This window comes from Antedon bifida, chromosome 11 (genome assembly GCF_963402885.1).
Source record: "Antedon bifida chromosome 11, ecAntBifi1.1, whole genome shotgun sequence".
Taxonomy (NCBI): Eukaryota; Metazoa; Echinodermata; class Crinoidea; order Comatulida; family Antedonidae; genus Antedon; species Antedon bifida.
In genome coordinates, this window is record NC_136236.1 from 2,223,701 (window position 1) to 2,248,019 (window position 24,319).

At 33.0% G+C, this 24,319-nt stretch overlaps 2 protein-coding genes across 4 annotated transcripts in view; one reads left to right on the forward strand and one right to left on the reverse strand.

Moving 5' to 3' along the window:
• LOC144856032 (ataxin-10-like) overlaps positions 1–24,319 on the reverse strand; it is a 79,055-nt gene that overhangs the window by 46,466 nt on the left and 8,270 nt on the right. The window contains exons 8-9 of one of the 2 annotated variants that reach the window (XM_078714011.1): positions 18,643–18,706; positions 15,942–17,116 (exon numbers count right to left, since the gene is read on the reverse strand). The exons of the other annotated variant lie outside the window; for it this stretch is intronic. Coding sequence (XP_078570137.1) covers positions 16,938–17,116; positions 18,643–18,706 — 243 coding nt within the window. The 3' untranslated portion in view covers positions 15,942–16,937. Of the gene's footprint in view, positions 1–15,941; positions 17,117–18,642; positions 18,707–24,319 lie in introns of those variants that run through there. 2 annotated transcript variants of the gene reach the window in all.
• LOC144856587 (protein Wnt-7a-like) lies at positions 2,098–15,818 on the forward strand. 2 transcript variants are annotated; one of them, XM_078714611.1, is made up of 4 exons: positions 2,098–2,736; positions 10,837–11,066; positions 14,175–14,446; positions 14,771–15,818. In XM_078714611.1, the coding sequence occupies exons 1-4, from the start codon at positions 2,666–2,668 to the stop codon at positions 15,251–15,253; spliced, it is 1,056 nt and encodes a 351-aa protein (XP_078570737.1). In that variant the 5' UTR covers positions 2,098–2,665; the 3' UTR covers positions 15,254–15,818. The 2 variants fall into 2 exon arrangements, with proteins under 2 accessions (XP_078570737.1, XP_078570738.1); XM_078714612.1 differs by lacking the exon at positions 2,098–2,736 and adding an exon at positions 9,342–9,526.

A 24,319-nucleotide genomic window follows, 5' to 3' on the forward strand; every position in this document is an offset into this window, starting at 1 on the left:
GACACACCACATTTTTTTGGTCACATAAAGTTTGATAGTGTAGACAGGGCTTAAGTTTGGGTTAAGACCAGCAGGCGGTACATATCATGCGTTCCAAACGTGTCCTGTCCACCATTATATCACATGACTAATTTTGAGTAATATACTCAGTGGACTAAACTCACAAAGTCCATGTGTTTATCAACTCGAATTTTTATTAGAAACAACTTAAAACATTAACGGTACAACAACAAGTTGTTCAATAACATTACCCTTAACCCGACTGACAAAGTACGAATTGACGAAACACAAAGCATAAGCACTTGGCTAATTTTAAGAAAGAACTTATATATTAGTTAAAGAAGCACCTGTCGACGGTGTGGTGGGTGAAGGGCCGGTGTTCGTACAACCTTAATTAACAATGAATGAATGCAAAAATTGCCGACTCATTATATAGTATTTTATGCATGACCCAGAAAAACAATATTCACACATTTAGTGATACATATAAGGTCACACTGTATCTATCACAATTGAGACTCTTAATCGTCGATGGTACCATGCATTCTACTGCTAGTGACACAACAAAATTAAAGGAAAGAATGAGAAAATTAAGATGATTATGACTGTATAGGACGTTAACAATTACAGGACGGTAGAACCCCACCTTTGGAACAAACCTATTCAGGTGACACCCCTACTAATAGAACATTTTCCAGGACAATGAAACTAGATGATATATAGGTCAACTCCTATTCAGGAACACATTGTTGAGTCCCGAAGATATCCTCTTAATAGATGATTTTACTGTATAATTTTGGTGAATCTTATTATTAAACGTACATTAAATTTAATTAAATTGGACTCCAAAGATGATCTACCAAGCGCAGCTTATATTTTTGAAAGAGCGCCCTCTTTTGTTTCATAACTTTCTTAAAAGAGTCACGTGATCAAAACTTTTTTCATCAGTAAGTAAAAATACAATTTCATTGTAATGGTCTACTGACAAGGTTTCTGGGCCTAGGCGTAAATTTACGTTTTCCTTTAATATTTTTCCAGTAAGATTGGCGCTGGACTAATATAGTTAAAAAAAGATATTTAAGATTGGTATGCCTAGAACTTAAGTAGGTTTATCAAATAAACTATTTAAGTCAACTATTTTAAAAGCGGCTGACATGCAGAAATTGAACAGAAACACAAGTCCTGCATTATAGCAGTTAACGGAAGTGTAGGAATTTAAATGTGTCTGTTATTTTCAGGTAATTGGGTCTAAGCCTATGTAAACTTAATAGAGAGTTTCCGGTCGGCCGTGGACTGACCACTTTTAACGTAAACGCATGGACATCGACCCCCTTGTCCAGGGCTAGGCCTAGGATATTGGACAACATGCCACAATTGTCATTTGTCCCACGGGACGTGAACCTGTACATGTACAACAAGTAAATTAGATGATAACCTGATAATTTCCGCCGCCTAGATCACAATTAGTTGTTGTACCTTTTCTGTGTCGCACCATTTTGCTTACTTAGTTTCTAAGCTCAGTATACTTGTTTCTTTACTTATTACCAAGATAATTTGTTACTTGTTATCAAGATAATTTGTTACAACATTGTGGGGATTTTATAATCAAGTATATGTCTTTGTCCCCCGGGAGGATACGGGTCTTTGACTTACGAACCACATGAGATTGCATGAAAACCCACTTTTACCAAACAGCTTGTTAAACAAGACTTTGGAGGACTGGAGTGGATTAAACGTGTAATTAGATGTACACGAGCAATACTTGGAAAATATAAGGCGGTGTTTAGTCTGATTCGGATCATAATACGACGAGACATTTGAAGATTTTATCTTCTATTCTTCAGTATCATTCTACAGGAGGTCTGGTCTGAAGAAAAAATAAGTGTGACGAAACAATGGAAATAGTTGTGTAAATGTTCGAAACGCGACATTGTACAACTGGTGTAAATTGGGCAACATTTCTCTTTCAATAGATTGCTTTGACGTGTTTTCTCCTGGGACTGAAGACAACGTGCTCGCGACGGCTTGCGTTTGATCATAACTCTACACGGGGTGAGACGCCTTTTAAGCCGTACGATCATGCTCTGTGAATTGGGTGTATATGCCTAGGGATATAGAACGTTTGATCATTGGTTAATCAAGTCTATATCTATTGGTCAATAAATAAACGGCATGACCAAAGCAATAAGTACAAACTTCAACTCTACTGTTTAAATTCTAGAATTTATTGGTGTTCAATCATTGACATAATTATCCAAAAAAGTATCACACAGTGAAACGCATCGAGGGGAAAGCGTAACATGGTAACACATTGTTAACACACACGTGCGCTCCTGTCACGTCGACGACGAATAAAGTAAATCACCAACATTGTGGAAAGTTTTATGACATTTGTTCGTACATGGAATTACAATGTAGAAGACAAACATTTTCCCCGGAACTAGTTGAAGCGTGGGTTTGCGTTTATATATCGTCTTCACTAATGGTTGTATAAATACCAACTGTGATAATTAATTTGGATTTGGTCTACCTATGTTTATAACAAGAATGCAACAAAACTGTCAGATTTCTAAAAATCATTGGAGAAAGAACTCGTAACCACGTCAGGTGTACAAATTACTAACCTGTTGAATTTAACATCGCCATTTGGATTTTATTGTTCAAAATGTTGTCAGTACTCGGACGCTCAATATATCGATCATCAATAGTTATCATTTTAATCTCAACTTATATCAGGTAAGATTTTAACTGTTTCGAACATTTTTATATTTCTATATATGGTCAGAATCGTTTAAATTTGTTGTTAAAAGTTATTTATAAGTTCTTCAAAGTGTGATTCTATTGTATTTAAATGTCAAAACAAAACTTCTTTTTGCTTAGAATTAGAATGTCCTATGTTTTTGTGGAGTCATGATTGAGATACTCACTTCCCATAGGAATAGTTTTCACAAAACTTTAGAAATATCTAATGTACTCCTTTGTGGCTTTAATCACCATGATACTTGGTATATTTCATTTCATTTCATTTCATTTATTTGGTCTCACATAATTATAACAAAAAATAACAAACAATAGAGAGAGACAGGATTCCCAAAAGCGAACTAAATCAAACTATCAAGTGGGTATCCAAAGCAAAACATAATCATCCAACAATAAAATACAAAATTACAACATTTAAAACAACGTGAAGATAAAAAAGTACAGAATATCTATACAATATGTGGAGATTTTCTTTTATTAACCAGTTTACTACTCTGTACCATGTGTGTGAACATTTTCTATTAACCAGTTTTACTTACTTCTCTTTATCGCGTGTGTTAGAAATTAAAGATAGATTTACTGTATGTGTATTTCTATATGTGTTACATATCCTAATTTGTAACTCATCAAATCAATAGCACATACCATATTAAACACTATCGACACATTTCCAGAATTCTCAAAACTGGCAAAAAAAGTAAACACACAGATGACAACGTAACAATTAAATTTCATGTAGGAATAATCAAGAGTAATAACTAGGAAAGCAAGTTACAAGAGAAGACAGAATTCTTCCTTGTAGCAAGTTATAAAGTTTTGAAGTTAAACATAATCGTTAATGTTCATATAGGGTGCTGTAGCAAATGAATAATTGGGAATTTCTCAACCAATTGACTTGACAAAAAAACTTAGGATAGTAACAAGTTATCAACAGTCTCGTTATTCCTCAGAATAGGTTTGTGAACGTATAACATATTACAACAACATCCTATAATGGGCCATGAGGCAATTACTTAAAAGTAAAACCATTAAAAATAGATCACTAGATGTGTTAAGATGGGCACTATTTCGTGTTTTTAAAATCAATTTTAATTACTTAGAACCACGCCTAATTCTCGACGGACACTGATATTCATATAGGGCGTCATCCATCCTCTCAATTTGAAACATCAACTGCACATTGTACAATCAATAGTGACAGATTATGAACTATTTCTTTAGATAAGGATAAAACCTGAAATGTTTAATACTCTGTGATGTCCATTTTCATAGTTGAAATTTCCGTTTCAAACATTCTCCATGTTAAACCTTGACAGTTTGTTCTAGTATAGAAGAAAATAGAAAACACCAACAACACTCTCCCGCCACTTGACAACCTTGACCAAATTTTCGAAATGTGTTTGTGAATTTAATCATTTTCAATCGTTCAGTACATCAGTGTTATCTGTAACTGTAGATGTTTTATCGAAAGATAAACAGACTGGAGCACGAACCAACCCTTTACTCCTTCAGGACATCTCATTTCCATAGCTGTCAAATCAGCAGTGACGTTACCAAGACACAAAATCGACGCGCGCGTACACAAAACTGTACGATTATTAACAGCTTTTCAACGCGCGCGCCAAAAAAAATCGTTATCAAACAGTCAATTTCATTGTGATTCTACATATGAACGTGAATCTTATTTTCTATTTTATTCTACGTGTAAACGTGATTCCTACTTTCTATTCCACTCTACGTGTGAACGTGATTCCTACTTTCTATTCCACTCTACGTGTAAACGTGATTCCTACTTTGTATTGTATTCTACGTGTAAACGTTATTCCTACTTTCTATTTCTTTCTACGTGTAAACGTTATTCCTATTTTCTAATTTATTCTTATGTAAACGTGATTCTTACTGTTTATTCCATTCTCATGTGTGAACAAACTTTTGACTACATAAACGGTAGTCAGATCTTAAAAGGAAGTTTAATTTAAAATATTCATTATAATATTAATACAATAATATTGATATAAATAAATGTTATCAAGTCAGAGAGTGAAGTACTTCCGTTGGAGGTTTGCATACAGCCAACAAAAAGTGAAGTGTGCGATTTAAGAGGTGCTGTATTGTCTATTATAAAATCAAACGAATTTATCTTAAACATATTTATATTTAAAAATGTAAACGTATTTTATCACCAAATAAATACTTTCACAATGACACACTGATTATAGACGATTTAAATAAGCATTATGAATAGGCCTTTTACGTTTAGTAAGCCTACCTGAATAATGTTGGTACCGGGTGACGAATAAATCTAAAACCCTAGAAAATGCATTAGGCCTATGCTTATCAATCAACCATAGGCCTATAGTTTGGGCTTGGTCAAAAAGAATTGCAACCAAAAACTCTTGATTAATACAATACAATACAATACAATTAAATTTAATTTAATTTTTATATCTAATAACGAAATTTGGCTTATGACAACGAGAAATTCAACAATGCAAATGCACCATATCAAAGATTTCATCGAAGTATTTGAAACTTATTAAATAAGACCATGACAAATGTATTCTGCAAACTTAAAAACATGGAAATGACATTATTTAGTGGCAAATGACATTCGTATAAGGGTAACACGAGATACATTGTGGCAACTACATTAAAGCGAGAGAATGAAGATCAGCGTGTGGCAATAGATAACACGTTATGTTATGCCCTCGATTGTGTAACGATCGAATTATGCGTTCACAGAGAATAACATAACAATTTAAATACAGATAAAATATGTAAATTTCCACGATGTAGTTATCTTTTCATCGTATATTAAGAAGGAATCTGACGCTATTTTAAAATTAGGAACAACCGACAAAACAGTTGCAAGCACAGTTAGACCCGAGCAGGTGTTAGTTAATTTTGTCACATCAATTAATGCGGCGGTAAAAAAGACGAATCTCCCGCATAGGTTAGCAAAGACTTTACATCTACTGTCAGCCTAGCTGAGCTGACTCTCTACAAGAAATTCAATGGGCGGTTGACCACCTTCTGTGTTGAAGAAATATATACAGTTACAAACTATGAATGTGGATTTGTGAAAGCAAGCCCGGGCAGCGATATTTCTTTTCGTACATAAGTTGAGGACCCATCATGAAACGTCACAAAATAAACATGAATATTCATTAGCATATCCATAAGGCGTGACTGGGTGTATCTTTCACAAGAAGTCCCAACTTATGTACGAAAAAAAAATCGCCCCGCGATATTTCTTTTCGTACATAAGTTGGGTACCCTTCATGAAACGTCACAAATAAACATGAATATTCATTAGCATACCCGTAAAGATGGGTGCAGGTTCGGGGTGTTGTAAAGAATGTCTCCGGCATACATTTGGTTTTTCTTGATAGCTACAAATAGGCCATTAATTGTGCAGAATAATGCTCGTTAATGAGTGTTTCTTGGGTGGATGTTTTGTGGTGATATTAGTCGTGCTTAATTTCCGCGATGACGTCACCCTATGACATTGAACTTGTAGAAAGAAGTCAACGACCGTCACTTTAAATTGATTACGTCATCAAAAGTGAAACTGTAAATTCAAATAAAAGAAGAACTGCAGAAATGTATCTATTAAAGGGGAAATAGTTGGAATGTCAACGAATAAATCAACATTAGATTCATACTAAATCAGCATTGCTTTTCTTGAGGTCCATCCTCCTATATTCTATAAACAAATCAATTTGCCTTTAAGTAAGATAAACTTTTCTAATCATAATCGTCACTAGGTGGCATTTAATGGAAGGGATGTTGTACTCTGATCATAAAATCACACCAATGGAGCCTACCCAAGTAGCCCTAATCTACGCTAATAAATATCTTGTTATAATAAATAATAAGCAAATATAAACAATATTGAAGAGATACTGCAGTGCCAATCAACAAGAAAATACCATATACAAACATTATTTAGACACGTGTATTTTATACAGTTATTTGTTTTTTTCTAATGGAGAGATTTTATTCAGTATATACGGGCCACTATTTTTAAAATATTGCCTTGATATTGTCTGTATGTTATTCCTAAGTAATACACACTTTACTGCATTTTCTTTTGGCTGGGTCTAAAAGAATTATAGGCCTGTATAACAATATGAGACACGTATACGCATATAAGTTGGACCTCTGTACGGTGATATAATAGACAATTATTTACAGACACGGCTGCTGTTATAATAGCTTATACATTGAATATAACATTTCACTATTACCTTTAGGGTAGAATAGAGTTTATTTTTAAAGTAATCTAACAGTAAACATAGTGAGTGACAGACGGCAGCTTGGGATATTCGACATGCTTCCAGGCATGTACTACTTAATATGACGTCAATTCCATCATGTTTCTCTTTTTCCTCTTTATTTTTACATTATTTCTTCGTTCGTTGTTTTTATTTTAAAAACAACTGACCGATGGAGATCTAAGGAAACTATAGACAATGTACCATCTAGCGAGATATGCACCTACTAAAACAGACACAAAATAAAGTATAAAGGCATTTGAATACAGCAGAATTTCACAATAGTCTCGAAAACCGACAAACAACTTGTTCCAAACCTAATAGACACAACAATCTGACAGTTTGAATTAAAGAGACGTGTAATGTGTCTTTAGGCGGGCTAAAACATCGAACAATTAAACATTAGCATATCCTAACAACAAGTAAACTAGCCACAGCAGACACGCCGTTTGTCGATCCACCTGCTAACACACCTGTATCCTCAACAAGACAGAAATCTTGCTTTTATAAATTAACATGATTTTATCAAATGTGAACATGCTACAAATGTAGATAAATAATGTTTGAGTCATTCAAATTGAACATGTACAAATTCATGTCCAATTGCGGAAATATTCACAACCATTGACAGCATCCTATACAGTCTGTATTAATCAATTACCAATACGTAATTATCACAATATAATGTATATGGTGATTGAACAGTTAAACTACATTATTATTGACTTATTATATTGCACATATACAACTGATTGATCAGTTAAAATGAATACAGATACTCTTAGAAATTCAGCATTCAACAAAAGTTCTTCGTTTTACCATGGAGTAAAGTTTTTACGTAATATTATTGTGCCTTCCCTCAATTTTAAGTATACTTAAATATTATTTTATTTAGGGAACATTGCCGGGGTCTATCATTCGCAATTTTGTCCTGATAGGCTATACAAGTGCCAATCTATTTACATAACAAACATACACACTCTCTACATAAACAAGGCTTTGAAAGTGGAATTGATGTCATACAAAAACCCCTAACATTTCACATGATTTGAACCAAGAACTCACGCAGCGATCGTTAGCCGAGCATCTAAACCACCAATCTACGTACAGTACAACTCTATAATCTCATTCACACTGAACATTCTCTCTCATGTTGAGTACTTTCTGAACTTGAATCCTAAAGCTCTGTCTACACTATCAAACTAGTTTGACAAAACAAGTATGATGTGTCCAAATACGGTAGTGATAAGCCCATATATGGTAGTGTTATGACATCATCAAGTCCATATAAGGACACATCACATTTTTTTTATCACATACAGTTTGATAGTGTAGCTTAAAAGTCAATCTGTGTCACTTGTATTGTTTTCAGGATGTTATTACACAAGGTCGTTCTGGTGAAGTGAACGTAGTCCAAAGGAATTACATTTTATTATTATAAGCATTCAGCAACATTCGACGTGGTGTATGGTTAAGGCTAAACATTAACATTATGAATGTCAAACATATTCTTAATGAAAGACTGAACATGAAAACAAATCAGACAAAACTTATTGGAAATAACGCAACCAAAATTCGGGGGAATGACAGTAGATAAACTTTATAAATTATGTTCAGATCTGGACTAGCGCAAGCTATTTTCCTATCTTGTTTTCACTGTTGTGTATTTGTTCACCATGGTTTTGGTGAAATAAATAGTAAACATCACGGTAAAATCTTGGTTGGGCAAATTTCGAAGAAAATGTATGGAATTTTTAAAGGGACTCTTCTAATATTTTGTTGAATAATTGTTTTTGAATGAAACGAACAAAAATAGTAGAATTTTGTAAAACAAAATTATGTTGGAACACAAAATTTTGAAAGATTTTGCCATATCAAACTATATGGTTTAATGTCTTTAATAACATTGAGGGCTTTGAGAACTGTTCAACACCGTTTGTTTTTAAGTCAGACGTGTCTACCACACAACATAAGAAACACGCCATGATGACTAAATCACCGTACATAGCTCATCAACAAAAGAGAAGTTATAACTTGTATCCAGAAATTCATAGCACACAAGAGTAACGTAACACTTTACGAAAACACTAGTAGACGATTAATTTGACCAGCATCATTATGTCGACAATCTGAGGGGCTACTACTACTTTAGATAGACCCGAAGGCAAACATGTTTTGCTTACCGATATTATAAGCGATTGTTTTCAACAACCATTCAGAATTAGCGATCAAAGTTTCAGCAACACTTCACTGACCAATCAGATGTATTGTTTGACTTTGCGATTGTGAGGTTTTTAAGCACACTAGTGCTGGGTAATGTAGCAAAGCGTGAGGCTTACTAATGTGCAAATCTTGGACATTAAGCCGGCCACACTGGAATAATACGCATTATAAGTTATTACTTAGTCGGCGGTTAACATGCACATAAATAGTGCATTCTTCACTGTATTTCTTAGTCTTCTCATCCTAAATTCGCTCTACGATTTGACGTAAGTAGGTTTCAATTGATTTAAGGTTAAAATTAGTCCTAATTAGATGAATATCTCAGTAGTGTTGCTGCCGGTGTACATTACTGGTATAGTAATGCTTACCTATTTAGCCTATTTTACATCAAGGTTGGAGATGGGGTTGATATAGCACGATATAAGAAACATTTTTAATAATCAGTCGACTTTCAATGCTTCCACGTTAAGTTTGTTCATAACTTGACTAAAGTACGCATAGCAATTTCGTAAAATTATAAATTCGAGATGGAGTATAGACAATTTAAATGCAGTTATAATTACTAAAAAAGGCCCTACTATGAAATTCATTATTAATAAAATGCATTTACTTCCTTCGTTTTAACTCTGGTAAAATCCCGGGAGTCAGTATCGACATACGCTATACAATGTTCTAAGTTATTGGCTGAAACATAGAGTTTATTTGCATCAATTCTCTAGGCTGTTGTTGATCTAACCTAGCAATTAGCACCCAATCGTCGACTCAATTTCTGGCTGAGAATTCGCGCCTTCGGTCGTGCGTAGTATCAATCACACGGCGCGGTTGGATTGCCTCGTTTTCGGACGATAACTTGAGAAAACATCACAACCAACACATTAAAACTGCTACATAGCATTATGAGAATCGTGATGGTACTAAGAGAATAAACTGGGTCATCGGAAACAAGATTAATTTACTGATAAAAAGCTCATTTTGATGAAGAGTACAAAATATGAAGAGCAAAGGCAGCAGGATAATAGTGTTATTATTGACTGTTATCGGTCGCACAAGGTAATTCAATTTACTCAACTTCTTCATTTCAAGCAGAGAAGAGATCGGAATACAATTACTAATCAACAGATGATAAATTGGGATTACGGACCTGAGAACAAGTATACGCCTATAGAACCGACAACCAAAATGGTATTGTCTACAGCTCAGTAGTTTATTCACCTAAAATCAAAAGTACCTATAGCCTAAACAGATTTTACCATGACTGAATTTCACTTTTTACCTGGAAACCGACTGTTATAAAGAAACCCTTTGTTGTGGAAACAGAACTTTATAGGCCTACTGTACATTGCTTTGTTTTTATCATAATGTTGCCATGTCTAATGTGTTTGTTCATTTTATGACGGTCATTAAGCTTGCCTAAACTGTGACGATATTAAATTATTTTGACTGGGCTCGAATCCTAATTTCACACACACTCTTGTTATTATGACCTTGTTTACTATTTCAATTGTCGAACAACGTAATATTCGGTGCAATGCTTGCAAATATTATAATAATAAAATAAAATAACATTATTTTGCAGGGCCTTGTCATCTGTAGTGGCATTGGGTGCTAACATAATATGTGACAGAATACCAGGATTAGATGAACGACAAAAGAACATATGTCAAAGTCGTCCAGATGCAATAGTGGCCATTACCGAAGGTATCAAAATAGGGAAGACGGAGTGTGAGTACCAGTTTAGCAATGGCCGATGGAACTGTACGATAGTCGGCGATAAACGGTCATTGTTCGGCTACGAACTTCCAGTCGGTAAGAACATTTTGAAACTACTGTAGGCTATAATAGGAACATTCAGTAATTGAGTAATTACAGAATCTTATGTGTATCACATTTGATGCCTGTATCATGCAAATAAATATTGAAATAAACATTTATTTCTTTCATTTAAAATGTTAATTAATTCTAAGGTTATTTATAGTGTACGGTGCTGTATCGCGATGTTTTCCTATACTAATGAAAACAAATTAGTCTGAAAATAGTCAGACAATCATCTAGCTATAATGATAATCTATCAAGTTCTTTCTAATAAATTGTCATCATATTTAACAAGTATAATTAATATCCAGCACAATTACAGTCTAGTCGTAAATAAAAAATAAAACAGTTGACCAACTGCAAACTTGGTTGAGTAAAAATAAGTTAACCGCTAAATCCATCATTAGTATAAGTATAAAAATATTTGTTATGAAATATTGCAAACATGAAACATCTGATTACTATTAGTATATAAGTTATTTATGGTATTAATGTGATCGGATAAGTTTGTTTTTCAAGACTTTACGTTTAAATCCAATTGAATTACGAAGGATTAAACCTGGATTTACTAGTGATATTATCTTGGTCGTATTAATACACTAGACTTGGAAATAGACATACCAAGACTAAACAGGGTATAAACAAGGGTAAAGTTATATATATATTACTGACTTATCATAAACACATGTTTCAATAATTAATGTACGTAAACAAAAATATGGAAAATGGAGCTGCGCTTGTTTATACGATATAGACTATTACTAATACTACTTCATTCATTCATTTTATTTAGTCACAATCATTGTCAACCATGTAAGACCAGAAAAAGATGACAAGCAATTAATGTACATAAAATTTATGAAATTTAAAAAATGGTATAAAACTCCAATAAAACGTTCCTTCATTTTATGAATAGTGAAGGAACTCCATACATAGTTTTAAGAACAGAATTCATGACAGTTGTAATACCACAATCTAACCTGCATTATTAGCTTTGGTACATATTGGTATTTTTAGGAAATTTTAGGTTGTTTTTGTGGAAGTTGCTATTGTTAATTTCCTGATGAAATTTTGTCTGTTTTTGTTGTGTATGTTTTGCATAATATTGATGTACTATCCGAAATAAAGGAAATGAATTAATTAATAAAAAGAAAAAAAAGAGTTAAAATATAAACAAATACAATTCCGATTCCAAGAATATTATAGCCATATAACGATTACTATGAACTATATTGTGTAAGTAGCAAATCCCATCCTAAGTCTGACTCAATGTGGATGCATTGGGAAGGGACATTGTGACTTAGTCAACGAAGCAGAACATTAAGTATCCCTGTGGACTAACCACACGTTATGAACATGTGAACTGCCTTCCACGTTCTACCAATTAATATCATTTTACCGAATCCAGGGTAAATGGAAAGTTTTTTTTAAAACAGCATTGTTGTGCGACGGAAGAACATTAATGAATATGAAAATAATGATTATCAGGATTTCAACGCGCGCGCGCGTTCTAAATGTCACTGACGAATCAAATTCATTGAAAATCATCAATTAAAATTTCAAATGTTGTACAATATAACTTAAAATACGCTATATAATCTACAATTTATCAAAAGTTGCAGTAGATATATATTAACCAAATTGTCATTAATGATGACATCATTGGACAGTTACCAGTTCATATAAGCCTAAATAAGGTCAAGTAAAGGTCATATCAATGGTACCACGTGGTAAAATAATGTTCTTTGAGGGAGGTAAAATGTGTTAAACATTACATAAGGAGCATTAATCCAGGGTAACGGATGTGACTAATCATTTTTTCAAATTAATCATATATTTTTTATTAACATTTGAAACATTTTTAGTTAGGGTCATGATGAGAAAACAGACTGTGTTGTACCTCAAACCAGATTTAATCAACCGTAACAAATTAGAAAAATCCTACTTAAGTTGCCAAAAACGCTCTTTTAAGCTTAATAATTAAGCTTCAAGTCAGATTTAATGTATTTCACGTGACTTAAACATTTTGCAAGTTTTGAAATGAAACAGGGTGTGGACACACTTTTTCCTTGAAACATTATTCATGACGTAATGCATACACGCACAACACAAATAATTTGACCAATAGCAAGCGACAGTTTGATCCGCCGATGCGCTATTGTGATTGGTCAGATTTACGCATTGCACACGCGTCCGTGTTACGTTACGTGCAAATGCCGAAATAATGATCGCAGCGAAAAGAGGTATATTATGAACTTTACACGTTCGGCCCCCACGTTAAGGGTTCATTATTAACATGAGACAAATATTCTAAATACACAAGAATCTATGTGGTTGTTTATCATGTTCGACTAAAGACCGTAGGCATAATGTGTACTGTTTGAATAAAAAAAGTGTTGATGACTTGCAACCAGTCGTTTTTATTTAATGTATACTTTTATTTTAACCCGTGATTCGGTTCTAGACGTCTTCATTATCCTCGGAGTTTGTTGACCTATTGTAATAAATACTGTTAAAATTTGTGAATGATATTAACTTTCCTTGTCAGAAAGTTATGTTGACAAATTTCGTCTAACTCTGTCGAGACCCAAGACAAATCTAATGTCCCTTCGGGCAAAATCCTAGGATGAAAAACATCAAAAATTGCATTTAATGAACAAGACGAATTTAGAGAGAAAATAATCAGAGTGCCTGGACGGCGACGTTTAGTGGGGTTTAGTCGGAATGTTCCCAAACATATTAGCACCTCCCTAGGGTGAACTGATCCGATTCGAGTTGACATTAAAGCCTATGTTAAGATATCAGTTAAACGTGAAATAAAAGCCTAGGTTGAATAGTTTGAAATTCTACATGAATAAGGTTATTTTTATTGCGCAAACCACCTAACTATTTTTGGAAAATGTCTATAGGCCTACAAGTTTAAATGTTAACGTACACTACACTTGGTTTACACTATAGCAACGAACGACAAAGACGTATGACGCAACGTACTTGCGTTGCGTTACGTCCTTTGTGTTGCCGCGTCCTCGTCTTTAGCCAAATGATGTTTGCATACTGTATGATTATATGTGTGATTATAAAAACATTTTATCTTTCTAATAGGCTACAAAGAAGCCGCCTACCAATACGCCATCAGTTCAGCGGGTGTAACTTTCGCCATTACGCAGGCGTGTAGTCAAGGGAACATGACGAATTGTAGCTGCGACCGAAGTAAAGAGACAGGCGTCCTAATGGACGGTGGCTGGATGTGGGGAGGGTGTAGTGCAGATATTAATTATGGTATTCGATTATCAAAGTTGTTTGTGGATGCCAGAGAAAAAAGCAGGACAGCAAGATCTTTGATGAATCTGCATAACAATAACGTTGGGCGTAACGTACGTAATAAAATTAAGTTCATACTAAAAATGGTTAAGTGTACTAAACCACGTAATAAGTTAATACTATTTGCCCGGTTCTTAAATACGCTGTGCACATGGTGGAATTTAATTATTATCTCAATCTCATATATGGATTCTGCTTTGACTCCAGGATACTCTAAATTTATTGTTTTTAAAGAATTTGATCTGAAATAGGCCCAGGTATATCGAGACGAATCCTGCAGTCCTTTAACTTGGTGTTAGCCAGTTTCTTACTTTTTGGTGTTTGCAGATCAGGTTTTAATTCCTATCACTTAATTTCTATTTTCATTTCGATTTCAGATTCTTAAGAACAGCATTAAAACAGAATGCAAATGTCACGGTGCATCTGGGTCGTGTACAACGAAGACATGTTGGACAACATTACCACAATTCAGAATCATCGGAAACAAGTTAAAAGACAGGTTCTGGAAGTCAAAACACGTGGAACCAGTTCGATCTCGTAAAACACAGTTACCAGCATTTTTACAGATAAGAAGCTCAAGTCGGTTTGAAAAGCCACGTAAACTGGACATGGTGTTCCTTCATAAATCGCCGAATTTCTGCGAGAATAATCGCAAAGAGGGCAGCCTGGGAACGACCGGGCGAGTGTGCAACAAAACTGCTACGGATACTAGCGACAGTTGTAATTTGTTGTGTTGTGGAAGGGGATATAACACGCATCAGTACACGAAAAAATGGCAATGTAATTGCAAGTTCTTTTGGTGTTGTTACGTAAAGTGTAATGAATGTAGCGAAAGAACTGAAGAGTTTACATGCAAGTGATCCACTCAACATCATCTCTGTCCACACCATGGATGACAACAAGGGCCGTTAAGCTACGTTCACATTGAGCCCTCGATTCTGGTGGCCGGATACAAATGTGAAAAGAGTGTTCGCATTGACGCATTCTGGATTTTGAAAAAAATGACGAATTCCGTACAAAACCGGAACGAATCCGGACTCAGTGTGAACGCATATTAAGGCAAACGCAAATACACAAAGCACAAAGAACCCATCTTTCACAACATGGAAAAAAATATGCATCTAATAAAAACAATTTAAAACAGTGGAAACGGACGTTGTTCAAATGATAAGATGAATTTAAAATGCAAATGAAATGAAGGACTGGCCAAAAAACATTCGACCTATGTAGAGAAATTCTATTTATAAAGTATATTAATATTAGTGTGTAAATATAAGATAATGTATATATTTTGCATATCCAGTAGACTACTGGATGTAAAGGCTTCCAGAATAAGTAAACTTAGTGTATATATGGACTGCTAATTTATATCCTATGAAATAATGTATTATGTAAATTACTGCAAAGCAGACGTAAATAAAATTGTATATAAAATGATGAAATCAAATCTCTCTTTTCTTTCTTTGTTTCCCCTTTTTTTTGTGTATATTGAGCCAAAGTGATAAGAAGGAAACCTGACGAATTCTAAATAATTTACAACATTTACATTCAAATAACACATGTTTTTAATTTTAAATGAAATTAAACAAAACAAATTTCCAGGTCATATATTTTTTTTAAATATATTAAAAACAGACGGAAATAAATTTAGGTTAAAAAGGAAGATGACATTAAAAATCACAATTAACCGTTATCTGCAAGTTAAACATTCTATAATGCCAAGGTTTCTGAATCGAGGTTTGTCCCCAATTTACGGGAGCGCTTATTAAAACAGCCTTCATTTGCCAGATTGTAGTTATTTAATCGTGTTGTTCAACATTTGATTGTATTATCTGCTTCTGGAAAATAAATAAATTGAATTGAATGCTTAGTTCCCACCAGAGACACAAAGCAAATACGTAAGTGCAACGTAATTCATTTGGCCAATCACAAGCGATGGATTATCTGAACTGTCGGTTGTGATTGGTCAACTCGCTTTCGTTGCGTCTACGTCCTCGTGTTACGTGGAAAACAAGCTTTAAGAGCTTCAGTTTTCATAACGTGCTATTTGACTATCTGGCCAGTAAAATATTAATTCTGCGCACTCATAAACATAGACCACACGTAAAACGACTTTCTTGCTACAGGAAAGGTTCCAACTGTACTATTCATAATATTGATCTATTTAGGCCTAGGCCAAGATCATTTTTATTTTCCATCTCTAAGTTCAATTATATCCTGTAGTTGCTGCCCACACTTTTTAGATATTTCAATAGGCTATTATATTACTTTGATTTTGTTTTAACATATTTTCCATCTCTAAGTTAAATATCCTGTAGTTGCTGGCCACACTTTTTAGATGTTTTAATAGGCTATTATATCACTCTGATTTTGTTATAACATATTGCCTATCTCTCAGTACTGTTTAAATTATCATCCTGTGGTTATTGCCCACACGTTTTAGATATTTTAATAGGCTATTATATTACTTTGATTTGTTTTAACATATTGTCCATCTTTAAGTTCAATGATCATATCCTTTAGATGTTTTAATAGGCTATTAGATCACTTTGATTTTGTTTTAACATATACTTGTCCATCTCGTAGTTCCGTTTCAATCCCCATATCCTGTAGCATAGAGTTGCTGGCAACACCTTGTACTTTCATCTCCTCAATAAAACGTTGATTTTCCAAGTTATTTTCACACACGTTACGGATGGCCAACGTCGCCCATTGACTTATAACTAGTTACTTCAATTAAGGAATTCAATATAATATAATGTATAGTTATTACTTTATTTTTATCTAAAGAGAGGATTAACCCGTGCATGTTTTCATTACAAACAAAATGATAGGGTCCTCTTAGAACTAATATTATGGGGTCCTCTATAGAAAAGATATTATGGGGTCATTTTCTATAGATAATATTACGTGGTCCTTTATAGAACTGATATTAAGGGTCCTCTATATACATGATATTATGAGGTCCCGTATTCAATTGATTTTCATTGTTTTTGAAAAAAAAAATTATTTTGAATTGAATCTAAAGATTAAACTGAAGGTTAAAGTAATCTATTACTGTATCATTTCTGAATTTTGAAATTCTTTTTTATTGCCAAATTCCATAATTGAGACACTTTTTTTTCCTTTGAATTATCCAATCTAAAAATAAATGATACATCAGTTTGGCGTGGTCTTATAACAGGTGTCCGAAATAACCAGTTGTGCCAACAGTTGTGTGTTTTATTAAGAAGTTTCTTGAGCCACAGATATAGGCCTATAGTATAATATTTTGTATCTTTAAATCGTCTTTACAACACTAAAAATTTATTCAACAAGACAGAATTAACTTCAAGTTACTTCTGGTTCAAATATGAGGATTTTTTCTTTCTTTTTAAAAAAACATTATGTTAATTTTAAATAAAATCAAATTAAAGTAACATGTGAGTGTGTTCGTTCCATAACATGCAATGTATGATGAATAAAGGAATAAATAATATATCCTCAAAATTTAAATTAAATTAAATCGCCATGAACTAAACAGATATCACCTTGAAAGATATCTAATGTGACAATGAGTGACAAATGTGATCCAAAGTGACAAATATTGAAAGTGACAGCAAGAAATGTCTTCTTTCAACCTAATGCATGTTTCTATCAACAGTTTCTTGAAATTGAAATTCATTTCAAAAATATTTTTGTAGTTTAATACATTTATGATTATGTATTTATAGCAGTAGTTTGTGGAAAAGATGTATCAGATTTTAAATATATAATGAATTAAATTTTTCGGAATTGAAATTAATTTAAAAATGTGTGTTGTAGTTTAATATCTGTCATCTATATATTCATAGCAGAAGTTTGTAAAAAAAGTGTTAAAAAACAAAAAACGCAATAATGTGTATGGCACAAGGGATAGCCTTCTAAATCCCCAAAAGGTGATTTATATCCTGAGGGGTCGCCAAATAATACAATGACAATGTAATCTTTATTTGTGTTAATTCATTGAAGTCTCCCTGACATGTAGGCGACAACTTCAAATACAAGTAAGGTTTAGCTCAAAAATATTATCATTATACATAGCAGTGTTTGGCTTTCATACTTGAAGATATCATAATACTATATCTTTGAAAATAATTATTTTATGTGTGGGAAAAACCAACAAACCAAGAGAGTATAAGTGAGAAATTTAGAGGAATTTTATCTGAAATTGTGTCATAGATCAGAAAAAGAAAAGTTTACTTAAAAGATGGAATAAACTGAAGGATACAGGGGTTGTGAGGATCAATAGAGCAGTTATCCAGAAGCAATGAAATACCATTTAAATCTCGAATCTGAAAAAATAAATTACTTTATTTAAAATATCATTAACAAGCAGTTAATAAAATCGCATGCACATCAAATCTTTATTTTGTTAGTATTAAACATTTCTTCATGCAGTAAATGTCTTGAGAAAACCATGCAAGCAGGCATAAGCATAGGAAGAGTATGGAGCAACAAGTACAACAAGCTCCATGGGAGAGATTAGAGGAAAATAGGGGTGTATGTAGGGAGATGAAACAATGGTAAGTGTGTAAAGCTCTGTCTACACTATCAAACTAGTTTGACAAAGAAAGTGTGATGTGCCTAAATATGGTAGTGATATGCCCAAATATGGTAGTGATATGACATCATCATGTCCATATATGGGCACATAAAGTTTGATAGTGTAGACAGAGCTTTAGAATGCAAGATGTTTTACTCTCATTACCTTGTCCTTCAGACATAGATCCACTGGTTATGTGTGTATAAATGGTAAGGTATTAAGGAAAGGAATGGGTACACTATTTTTTTACAGAACAACACACACCAAGTGGAGGGAGTGCAATAAGTAATTACACAGGCCCCTAAGGTAACTTTCACAATTTAGGCCGCAACAACGTGATTAGCACCAGCTTATCCGACAAGACTAAATGGCAGATTAGCATGCACATGGACATACCTGGGCCCAGAGGAAATCTAGAGACTTTACTGTACTGTGGATACCGGCAGCTTAGCCGACTGCACTGTATACCAGCTTAACATACACACAGTACCGCTAAGTCTAAACTCTACATCAAAAGAGAAGTGCAAATAAACTAACAGTACAGACATGGCAAAAGCGGCTATTTAGGGATTAGTCCAAGCGCTAATCGATACTCTAGGCAATTCTACACATAATATTCTAAAAATACATATTTCAGATACCTTAGAAGCAATTTAACCTGGATAAAATAATGAAGATCAACGGTGAATATCAAACAATCTGCTTCAGTAATCTTATGGTAATGTCAGGATAGGCATAATATTCTAAAGCCCATATGGGAAAACAAGAAACAAAAGAATTGAAAAGTATTTTATAAGAGGTATTAAAGACTGTTTTTCTTGAAGTTGAAAAAGTAAAACTTGAATTCATTGGATATTATATAACAAAATTAATTGGTTAAGGAGGACACACAGACAGAATGAACATTGTAACACCAGAGTTAAATGATACCTCATTGTAAGGTGTTAAACACTAGTTAAATATCTACTATTCTAATTGTACACTAATACAATACATTTAGCAAACTGAGTGAGGGAGAATTCCCTCCAACATTCTAGAAGTAAGTAAGTAATAAGTAGTATTTATTGCTTTCCAAGAACAGTACAATTTATAAAACAGCATAATATTTGAATGAAAATAAATAGAAGAATAATACAAACATTAAAACTTGAAAAATTAAACATGGAAAGCTGGGGATAACCCTTTAAGCCAAAAGTCTTGTTGTTTACAAAGGGTCCCCAACAAGAGAAACCTAAAAAGTACATTAAATATAAACTTACTTTATGTGTAGAGGTTCAAGTAGCTAAGGCAAATAGTAACGTTATAAACTGATCACAAAGTTAACAAAAATTGCAAAATTTATGACTTAGGACAAACATTAAATGCATTGTCATTAACACTTGAGGTATTCATGGCTAATGTCAATATATCTCCTACTGACTTTTCTCTGTCTATATTTACTTTGTTATTTTGAAAGTTATTTCCAACTTTAAAAAGTTATATTCTATTATTAAACCATTATGGAGAATTAAACTGCATCATTTTAGTGAATAAAAATATTACTAGGTAATAATATAATACTCTTAAACACTACACTGTTGTATAACATTACACTACAGTATTATATTTATAGTACATAATAGCTAATGTGCTATTTAAACTAAAGTCATAGTAAACACTATACTCTAAGTCTGTATTAAACTATATAGTTATATAAAAATAATTGCTATTTCATTCATAAGGTCAAAAGTTAAAATCCTGAAATATGCAGTTTGTTTATTGAACTTTCTATGGAAAATCTATGATAAAAATGAAGATAAAATAAAAATCTTTTATTGATTATGAATACAATATTAAACAATTTATACTAAAGTTTATATTTTCTAAAAAATGTCCTTTATTACAGTAGGTGGGATGAACACTATACTTCATTTAATTAGCAATTTCCCACTGAACATGTATAATTAAAATACCTATATAAAAAGGAAGTTAATTGATCATATACACCTGTACATTCTCTTACAAAAACACCCTACAACATCCTGAAAAGTACCAGAACAAAGCCAGGAAAATAAGTTTAAAACAAGTGAAAAGACTTGATAAACACTAAAACTGAACCGCACATATATTAACCATACCATCCTGCTGTGATATATACCTCAACGCAATTAATTATTCAAGCGGATCTCGACAACGATTTTGAGCCACCCAGAAATGCGATCACTCACACGGTATATACAGGATATGTCTGTACTATTTTCTGCAAGTATCATTAGCATGGTGTTGTATTTACCTTAAATAAGCTAAGTTCCGTTGCTATATTTCAAGTTAAGTATGAGCAGCTTTCAAACAATGTTTGATAAATGATACAGTTAATGATCTTGTTGTAGCAAACAAAAGCAACACATACATCAACACAATCATTTCCGTTAAATGTAGGTATGCAACAAGAAAAGATTCTTATGTCTTTGACCTCAGGTGTAATAGACTAATCACGCAAGCCAGAAATGAAAAAGATTTTAGACTAAAGGTGCTATAGTTTAAATGGTATACTAAAATCTAGAGAGCAAGTAGACCTATCCATTGTGTGATAAGGGAGAAATGAGAAAGATTTTAAAACTAAGGTGCTTTAGTTTAAATGGTATACTAAAATCTAGATAGCAAGTAGACCTATCCATTGTGTGATAAGGCAGAAATGAGAAATATTTTAGACTATGGTGCTATAGTTTAAATGGTATACTAAAATCTAGATAGCAAGTAGACCTATCCATTGTGTGATAAGGCAGAAATGAGAAAGATTTTAGACTAAGGTGCTATAGTTTAAATGGTATACTAAAATCTAGAGAGCAAGTAGACCTATCCATTGTGTGATAAGGGAGAAATGAGAAAGATTTTAAAACTAAGGTGCTATAGTTTAAATGGTATACTAAAATCTAGATAGCAAGTAGACCTATCCATTGTGTGATAAGGCAGAAATGAGAAAGATTTTAGACTAAGTTGCTTAAATGGTGCTAAATCTAGACAACAAGTAGATATACCCATTGCTTGATTAGGAAATTCATTATCAAATAAAATCACACAAATTTACTAGTTATTATTTACATTTTCATTCAATATACAACCTAACCATAAACCCATCATAACCACATTTGAAGTGAACAATACACGTTGACTACAACTCCCAAATAAGCTATTATCAATAATATCTTACAGATTCAAAAACATTTTCTGGTAGTGTGAAAGGGGTCTTACTGTACTGTCAAACAATCGTCAAGTCACCTTGGTAAAACAACACAAACAAGTTAAGTATAGAACTAAGCAGATTATTTGTAAAAAGGCTGATAAATTCCCTAAATAGATTGCTTTAAACGATGAAGAATGATGGACATTCATATATTCTTAAATGGACATTCACACATTCTTAAACGGACATTCATAGACTCTTAAATGAACAATTCAACAAGTATATTTCAGTTAAATCAGTGCCATTCAAAGCCTCTGGTCAAAGAATTAAACAATTAGACAAGAAGAGTTCTTGAGAATAAAGTAAAGTCAATTGTTTATACTCGTGTGATCCAATATAGAAATAAACAATTATTTGAGTACTGTACTGATGCAGGTATAAGCCCACCCTGGGGCATAAGCTATGAATTAGTACAGACCTATAAAACACTAAATGTCCAGAACAGGGATGCAAAATATGGAAAGCTGCAAAATATGAAAAGTTGCAAAATATGGAAAGTTGCAAAATATGGAAAGTTGCAAAATATGGAAAGTTGCAAAATATGGAAAGTTGCAAAATATGGAAAGTTGCAAAATATGGAAAGTTGCAAAATATGGAAAGTTGCAAAATACCAGAATAGGGATGCAACAAATACCAGAATATGGATACAAAAAATGGAAAGTTGCAAATAACAAAAGTTGAGTTGTTTCTATTCGTTAAGTCAGTGGAAAATGGTGTGTTTGTTAAAAATATGTTTTTACAAGTGTTCCGAAATCTTAAGTTATGTCTCCCTTAAAGATTAACAAATACCAACAAATTGCTGGCAATAATGAAGACAGACTGCATTGTGGCCAAAGGCATGAGATCACAGACTGATAACACACGTCATCTGGAGGAACGCAAGAATAAATTTATAAAAAGTTATTACAGTAAGTAAACTAATCAACAATAACTAGTATTTATTTAATATTTACATTTTTATAAAAAGTTACGACAATTACTTGTATGTAAAAATTAATTCAATTATTCATGAAACTATGAAACTTATTTTAAGAATTTTAATCCCAAACCTTAATTTATTATTTTTACTTAATTACTTAACCATTGGTGGTCTAAATATGAGACATAAAACACAAAATGTTCATTTATGCATTGTGGACACCAGAAGGCTTATTATGAACATGATCCTAACAACTTAAAATAAACAATTGTTTGGAAAAAATAATTACAGTAAACTTAAACTTATTCTGAAACACAAAACCCTTTGAACATGTATTTTCACAATTAAAATATTGTTACATTTAGCTGTAAGTATTTTGATAGTAAAGTTTGTTTAATGTCAATCAAACGTAATGGGTAACCTTATGTTTTTTTCATACACCTGTATCATTTTTAGGTCATGCAAGTAATTATTTTGATATAGGTGAAATGTTCTAAAAATTCAATATTTAATTTGATATATGTTCAATTTATAACCGTTGGCTGTTTAAATTGACATGACCCAGTCCTCAAAAGCCAAGACATTCACAACATAATATTTATCTAAAATTATAAGCTAGGCCTGCTGAAACAGCGAAGGCGAACTAAAGGTCAAAAGACGCAGGTAGCAGCCTGGTCGTACCAGTGTTTTGCAACTGTTACAAATTACGGCAGGTGGCCTAGAGCTAATAGCCTGCGCTATATCTGAGCAAAGTTTGTAGTCGACTTGTAAACAGCCGTAGGGTTTACTGAAACTCCCTCTAGTTTGGAAGTCGCTAAGGAGAACAAACATTGTTGATGAGGGTGGGAATAATCAGGTGATATTAGGTGATCATGTGACCTTGATTGTGATTTTCTGATTAATGTGTAATTTATTGACTATAGACCATTTCCGCAAGCCTGTGGTATCACCTTAGGGTAATCTTCATCTTTTGAACTTTTTTCAACTTTTATCTTTTACTCAATCTTTTTATCTTTATTATGTATCAGATTCCACATGAGATTTAACATTTTTTGTTACAAATTCCTACAAAATTGTTTAAAAGAAAAACAATTTGATATTAAAATTTAACAGTCTCTCTCTTTCAATGTACAATGTCGGTTACCAAATTGCCTAGTAACAAAGAAAAGATTAAACATTAGAACAAAGGTACAAAGAAATAAACTAAATCTCATAAATAT

Bases quoted from the DNA above. Each gene is read 5' to 3' on its own strand.
- LOC144856587 (XM_078714611.1), top strand. From the start codon at position 2,666: ATGTTGTCAGTACTCGGACGCTCAATATATCGATCATCAATAGTTATC. The intron at 2,737-10,836 runs GTAAGATTTTAA...ATTATTTTGCAG, and splicing joins TTAATCTCAACTTATATCAG to GGCCTTGTCATCTGTAGTGG. The intron at 11,067-14,174 runs GTAAGAACATTT...TCTTTCTAATAG, and splicing joins CGGCTACGAACTTCCAGTCG to GCTACAAAGAAGCCGCCTAC.